Raw genomic sequence first — 7,964 nt, 5'->3', positions numbered from 1 at the left:
TTCAATGCCAAGCACATAGAGATGTCGCTCGGAACGTGAAGCTCAAATAAAATATACAGGTGATATAGAAAGCAAGTGAGGGTAGCTTACAACATCATCTATGGTAATCGATGTTTCGGCTATATTTAAACTTAATATGATTTTTCTAATTCCATTTGGCATACGATCAAAGACACACGATTGTTCGGGATTTCCGCTGTGTAACGTGTAAATTTCGTAGTTTTTCATTTCCGAATTTCTTTCGATTTGTTTTTTTTTTTTTGAGCCATAATATCGTCGTAGCCAGGTAAAAATATAAGAAGACTCTGGTCGGATGGTTTTTGCATATGGATTCGATTGATAACATGAATTAATATCTAATGATAAATTTCATTGCTTGGAATAGGCGCCATTGCATTGGTTTTAAATTCAGTTTCTTTTATTATATCACCAAGATATAGAATTTCGACAGTAAACAATTTTCCTGGCACATTGTTGGAACGGACTTACTTTGCTAGCTCGCCAAATTTTAAAGTTGTTGTTGCCCAGAACACAAATGAATGTAAAACACACGCGGTTGTTCTTTTTTTCTTTAAATGATTGGGATCCGGGTTTTAATTAAATTCCGTCAAAATGTAGATCAATTGTACTTACAAACTAAAGCCTGGCTTCTATTCGGTCGACATCAAACTTAATGCAATAGTATACCTTCGATGGAGCTCATTTGTTCTTATTGGCCGATAATATCCATGCAATTCCTTTCCGGCGATGTGTCGTATTTTGATATACATTATCTGATTTGCTTACTGTTAGGCACCGAAGAAGGTTTACAAAATACAATGCAATGAATAAACTAGAAAAAAAAGACACGGTGAAAGTAATTGACTTACCTTGATGTAAACATCAAGTTTGTTGTGTTTTTTGACATTGTTCAAAACGAATTTGGTAGCCAATCGTGTCGCCAACTCTTTCATTACGTTCGTATACAATTCTTTTTGCAATAGAAGTTGCTACTAACCGCCTCGGTTGCGTACAAATAACTCGAGTCTTTCTGTTTTTTTCACACCCGTCCGCAATAATAAATTGCGGTACCTGTATAGATTTTCCAGAACCTTGAAGTAAAAGTGAATAAATTAATTTTAGTTTTTTAAATGGCAATCAATAATTATACTTATATATTTGGGTTTTTAATTTATAATTTGTGTTTTGCTGGGTTGGAAAATCTACACGACTTTTTAAAATGAAATGTAATTTACGTAGAGTATGCATACTCTACATTTTCTACTGTAGATTATGTACATTATGTAGATTATTCAAAAATTCAAAAAAATAAACGAAAATTCCCCCCAAAATTTTATATAGTATATGTGAAACGATGTGAAGTTGGTTCTCTATATAATCTGAACCGATCCGAATGCATACGCGAACATATAAATGTGACACTGACGTTTCGTATCTGGACCGTTCTTGATTGTTTGTCACATCGAATTGAATAAGATTGTGAAATTGTTTTGTTGTTTGTTTTGTTTAAAAAAATGTCCAACATTTTTGAGCAAATGATGGGGAATCCTGGTGGTTCTGTTTCAAAACCATCAACATCTGGTGGACCAATGCATGAGCATTGGGATGGATATAAGAAAGTACACATCAATGGAAAGGTTGCTGCCAAATGTCTCAACTGGAGAGAATGTTTTCCAATTGGGCTTACATACATAATGACACCCGAAACCGACTTTGAACTGAAACATCCAAAAAATTGCACGGATTGGTATGTGATTTGCCATCGAGTGATACGACTAAACATTGATCACAGCTGTGCATATATTCTGGCCAGTCACAATCGTCGGCATCATGATTACCATTACAATTGGTACACATTTTTTTGTCAGCTCGTGAAATGCGGCTTATATTTTGCGGCTGAGTGTTGAATTCCGAACCTCTTTCGAAATCATAAGAAAGTGGACCTTGATTTTGAATCTTGATTACAAAATTCTTTGATGCCTCTAGCCCCAAAATCAATGCAGTGTTGAATTTGAAGCAATTGGGTATGGTATATTTATGACCTTCACGTTGTAATGGAATATTTACTTTGAAAAATACGATTTCATTGTTCACACATATAGCACGTAGCAATAGTGTTGGCTCATTGGATTCCAATATGGCCACAAAAAACTGAATTTGACGTTCTTGTTGTTTTCATATGAAACTACACGTTTCTCGCCAATGTCATTCATAAAAAATGCTCCATATGTTGCCGGACATATGATTGTGCCATTGGAACAGTCATTGAAATGAATGCGCCCATTTGTAAAAAGTTAATGGAAACAGCAGACCTTTTTACACGCATTTTAAAAACTCCGTTCTGTGCACTGGCAAAAACATTTCTGCGATATAAAGTGGCTTGATTTCCAGCACCATATTCATGAATTCCTTGGAATAATATGGTGAAACAATTGTCACAGCTGAGATGGGCATGTGCAATTTACTGTTGCATGACTTTCATTGCAAATTGCGCAGGCCATCTAGATAACAAAACGATACACAATATTGTATTCACTGTGTCAAAATGAAAAAAACGTTTGCAATGCATTGAAATTATATTTACCTTCGTTTGGTTTGTCTGGTTTCTTGTTTTTTTTTATTCACAAATGAACTTCTGAACTGTATAAAAGTCTGAACTCTTCTAATATAAATACGGTATTTTTTTCATCTGTCAAGTTACAAATTGTTTCTTACATTGTAAAACGTGTTGCCCGATAAATGCGAACATTTTCCATTAAAAAAAATTAAGTGGCTGGGCTACTATCTACGTTGCCTGTCATCGTCATGCATTGACCAAGATTTATAAATCCCGAAAATTTCTTTTTATAGTGCAACCATTGCATATGTTGTCTAATTGCCAGTTCGTCGAAGACAATTGAGACACAAATTGTGACATCATTTGCCTTGTATTCTTTAGCCAATTTGAGGAGCGTCTTGAAGGCTCCATCAATAAAACCACAATTTATGCTCACATTACTATTGGAAACCACTTTCTAATGGTTGTTGAATGGGGAAGATTATCATTGAATTAACAAGTGCGCGCACCTACATGTTGTGTGCAACTCTTCTCGGGTGCGCGCACCTGATTCCATATAAATGTTGGGTGCGCGCAGCTTTTGCAGCTTTTTCACGCATAAACGTTGGATTTTCTACAAAACGACTTACAATACCAACTGAATATGCTATCTGGGGATGGTACTCGATTCACACCGAATTCACGGTATGGACACTTGCTCAGAATCGTCAGAATTGTAGAGTGACTGATTTGGATCACATGGAACCGCTGTCTCATTACAGTCCGCCATAGCATAAGCACTTTGATGTATGAAAATTGATCCATTCGTCCGTTGTTTGATCTCAAGACCGAGAAAACACTCAACTTTCATTACCTTGATTTCAAACTTTTTCTGTAAATAAACAATAATTGCATTTATACAATTTTTATCGTCACCTGCATTCAATCCATCATCCACATGAAGTGCTATTATCGTAAAACGTTCCGCCAATCCACTGATAAAGACAAATGCATCCGCAGCACTGGTTTTAAATCCAAAATCTTTGATGAATTTATTGAATTTCTCGTTCTAGCAAAGCGATGCTTGATTAAGACCGTACAAACTCTTTTTTAAGTTTACATACTCTTTTTGTTTCATCTTTGAAACCGATGGGCTACTCCATATATACAGTTTCTTTCAAGTCACCATTTAAAAGTGCCGTTTTAACATCAAATTGTGGTAATTTCATTTTTTGCTGGGCAGCAATTGCAAGAATAATTCTTATAGATGTAAAACGTACAACTGGACTAAACGTATCGTTGTCAGTGTTTCGAATTTTTCAATGCCAATTCATTCAGTTATAATTACCATTAGTTAATGTAAATTGAAATTTTCAATTTATTTTTTTCAATTCATTGAATTGAATTTTCAATTACCATTTACATTCAAATTGATAAATGAATTGAAATTTATTTCAATTGCGTGAAGTTGCAGAGATTGATGCCTTATGCGGCATTTGTGCATAGCTAATGTCAAAAGTGAGGTTAATATTTGAATGCGCAATTGCGCACATTCAACAATAACGGTTGCTGTGTCAATAAGTCGCAGCAATGAAAAAAGATTCAAATTTTAATTTTTTTAATTTGTATATTAATATTAAATTTTAAATATATATACATTTACATTCAAAATGTTATTATAAATGAATTGACGGTAAAAAATTGAAAACAATCGAGATTAATATGGGAGCCAACTAGAATCTCTGCAACTTCACGCAATTGAAATGAATTTCAATTCATTTCTCAATTTGAATGTAAATGGTAATTGAAAACTCAATTTAATGAATTGAAAAAAATAAATTGAAAATTTCAATTTACATTAACTAATTGTAATTGATTTTCCATGGGGTCAATCACGAAATTCTAGTGCATCTAGTTTTTGATAAGATTTCACTAGAAAACTAGAAAATTCTAGTGCGTGAAGTTGGCTCTTAGTAGTTTTTCATATAAATTATATGGCCTTTGGTGTGAAGTTGGCTTCGTTTGTGACGTCATTCTTCGCACTAGATTTACTAGTTTTTCTAGTATTCACTAGCGTGATTCGCCCTATGTGATTTTCAAATAAATGAACTGAAAAAACTAATCATTATTTCAAACTCTGATCGTTGTTAATTTTCAAAAACTGCCGATACCAAAAACCCTCGGTGTTTTATAATTTTTTGTTCCTGAGCATTTTTCGAAATATGACTCCCCGCTTGGATTTGGTAAAAATCTTGTTTTCGTCGAGTTTTTGTACTAGAATTGACACAATATTCCCGTACAACATGAATAGAATATCATTGAAATGGCTGACAGTTTTTATAAATGAATAAAATGCAAAGATGATATGTTTACTGTTGAATGTTGAATAAAACATTCAAATATAAACGACGTTAACGGTGGATAGCATTGAAATAACCACTTTCTTCACTCAACAAAATAAAAAATAAAATAATTTCTTTCAATATCGTTGCATTCATTCATTGTTTTGGTTTGACGCGGTCAGTGGGCAACAGTATCGCTAAATCTGTCAGATTTTTTTTCGAAACGACATCATCGAAATCACACGGCTCAAACGAACTGATGCACACTGACTCCGATTCTGTGTATCCGTATGTATTGCAAATTCTGCACTCAGTAGACAATCGTAGTTGCTTGTGCAAATTTTACGATACATACACACAGAGAGAACCGGAGTCAGTGTGTTGCTGTGTATTGGTGCGTTAGTTTGCTAGAGCCGTGAGGTTTTGATGATGTCGCTTTGTAAAATTTTCTGACATCAAATATACAGGCTTAAATGCAATACTGTTGCCCACTGTACGCGGTCATTTGAATACACTTGAAAATAATATGATATGAGGAAGAAGCACGTGTTTAATTCTCACTTGTTTCCGCTCCACGGTATCGATGGTGGTGGTGGTGGTGTAAATGAATGTACACGATGCACTACATGCTTTAAAATATAAAAAAAGCGAAATAATGGCACTGTCCAATATTTGAAAATATCGCCTATAAAATCTTTAATGGTAAAGAAGGACGTGACGCAATGGCTGCCAGCCCAAAATGTATCTACCATTCCACAACAAAGTCTTACTGTCATCATAGGCGATGACGAGGGTTCGGATTATATCGTCAACATTTTTAAGAGGGCACCATCAACACGTCTGCTTTTTGTCTGATGCAAGGTTACTTCATTTGTCTATTCTGTGTTTTTTTTTCGTTGAATGGACGACAAATTGAGACCTAGTAAGCGATAGATGTAGGAAAACTTACACGCAAAAGCTAGATTAGTGGCTCTGGTATTTATGCCGATGTCATAAAACAACATCATTGTCATAAAACAAACAGCTTTTTGCGTCAGAATTTCCATACAAGCTGAATTGCATACTCATTTGTTTTTTGCTTCGTGCTCAGTTAAAAACCCTTGAAATTATCAAAATTTCATTTGCAGCTGTAATTTTTCTTATAGCGAATGTATCAACTTGAAACATATTTGTTTGATTATTAAGTTTGAGTAAACAGCGAATTTCGGAATTTTCATTATTTCTTGAACAAATGAATTTAATCATCATTCTGTAGGCAAACAAAAATTAAACGTTGTAACGACAGATCTGATCAGTTAGTTTCCAGCGACTTGAAGCGTGAAAATGCAAAATCAAAAATGTCTCATTTTGGTACTTGTTGGAGTTTTTGTTTTAGAAGCATTTGCAGCAAAAGGTAAAAGCTCAAAGAAATCGTTGTGGCCCATTAAATTTCCAGTGAAGAATAATCGTGGAACGACTTACTACAGTATGGAAAGATTACCTCAATCGAAATTTGAAGACGCATCGAAATTTGCGGTCAAACATTTGAAGGTGAATACTGGTATGTATTGTTGTCAGTGAGATGAAGATTCTTACTTAAAATAATACATTGATTGGATAGGTTCTGCCAACACTTATTGGAAAGAAGAATTAGAGAAAAACCTGTCGGTGGTTATTTTTAAACCTGGAACCCAAACGATTATCGGGCTAAACATTTTGGATATTAGAACATTGCACACTAAATCCAAGGTAACAAAAGCACTCATGAAATGCCCATAGATCATTGTGAATTGAAACTATGACAATAATTTTACGTTTTAGTTTGTATGCGACCGTATATTTGACATGTTTTCAATTGATAAATATTTGATAAGTGAGGGACTTGCTGTTGATCCAAACTATCGTCGCCAGGGATTGGGCGAGGCACTTCTCAGAGTCCATGTAACGATTTGTTTGGAGCAACATGTCGATATTACGGCTAGCCTTTTTATATCAGACTCGTCGAATCGATTGGCAAATAAATTGAACTATACTTGCCTTGATCGCTTGAGGTTGTATTTGATTATCTTTTTTCTTTGATCTTTACAGCATACGATTGTTTCTTTTATAGCGCTGAAAATTTGGCAAAAATGAAGGAAAAAAATCCCGAGAAATATAAAGACACAAATGAAATTGCTTGTAAATACTTGGCGTATAGCGATATTGAAGCAAACGATCTTTGTGTCATCATGTGAAAATGATAAAAAAGTAGAAAAATTCTTAAATATAGAATCCAAATAAATAATGATCTTGAACACGTGAAGTTTTTTTAAATTAAATTACCTGATTGAAAATCTATTCCAACCTGAGTAAAATCCAAGCCAGAAATAATTAATCAAATTTCACTCAATTGAAAAATGTGAGTTTTCAGAAAAAATATATAAAATGACAGCGCCAAATTCCAAGAATTCTGGATCACTCTGTAGTGTTTCCATGTTTAGAATAATTATGTTTTTAACTTTTAATAATTATGTCTAGAAAATTGGCACCTTCTTACATATGGCAGTATTCTGATTTATATGGATTAAAAGCCTCTGTAGATTTTCTTGTAATTCAACATGTAATCATAAAATGATGAAAAAGGCAGCCAAGCACTGGAAGATTTGGGCATGCTGCCCTCATTGCATTCTCAAAAACTATGATAATACCCATTCCTTCCAAAATAATTAAATTTTGATTCACAAAATTTAACGCTGCGATATATGCTTCGACTCTTCTTCGTGTCATTAAAATTCATACGAATCGATATGTCTGAAACACTAAGAAATAATATAATAAAAAGTGTTGTAATTGTTCGAAAAAATTAAGTAACGTTCGTACGTGTACATACTTTTATTCCATATTTTACATTGAAATGTCTTCTCATTCGTTAAAGTTTTGTTTTTTTTTTTTAATAAAAATACATTCATATATTTCTATGTTTCGATTTATTCCCAATTCTTATCTCTGAACAATGTTTTTACGTCTCTTTCTTTTCTAACTGTCAAACACCTATTACTGACCTATCTTAATTAAATTCCCCATCGGTTCCAAAAATCAATATATTGCACAACAGCCTTAAGAATTAA

At 33.8% G+C, this 7,964-nt stretch overlaps 1 protein-coding gene across 1 annotated transcript; it reads left to right on the top strand.

The window, feature by feature from the left end:
* The first annotated feature begins 6,117 nt into the window (after positions 1-6,117).
* On the top strand, positions 6,118-7,153 carry LOC116351976. Its single transcript, XM_031784133.1, has 4 exons — positions 6,118-6,418; positions 6,479-6,606; positions 6,679-6,908; positions 6,968-7,153. Exons 1-4 carry the CDS (start codon positions 6,202-6,204, stop codon positions 7,089-7,091), a joined length of 699 nt encoding a protein of 232 aa, XP_031639993.1. The 5' UTR covers positions 6,118-6,201; the 3' UTR covers positions 7,092-7,153.
* The last annotated feature ends 811 nt before the right edge of the window (positions 7,154-7,964 follow it).

Source organism: Contarinia nasturtii, unplaced genomic scaffold (genome assembly GCF_009176525.2).
Source record: "Contarinia nasturtii isolate CC-2019 unplaced genomic scaffold, AAFC_CNas_1.1 Cnas_scaffold_6739, whole genome shotgun sequence".
Classification (NCBI taxonomy): domain Eukaryota; kingdom Metazoa; phylum Arthropoda; class Insecta; order Diptera; family Cecidomyiidae; genus Contarinia; species Contarinia nasturtii.
Note: the sequence above shows the minus strand (reverse complement) of the source record. Positions and strands in the feature narration are given on the sequence as shown.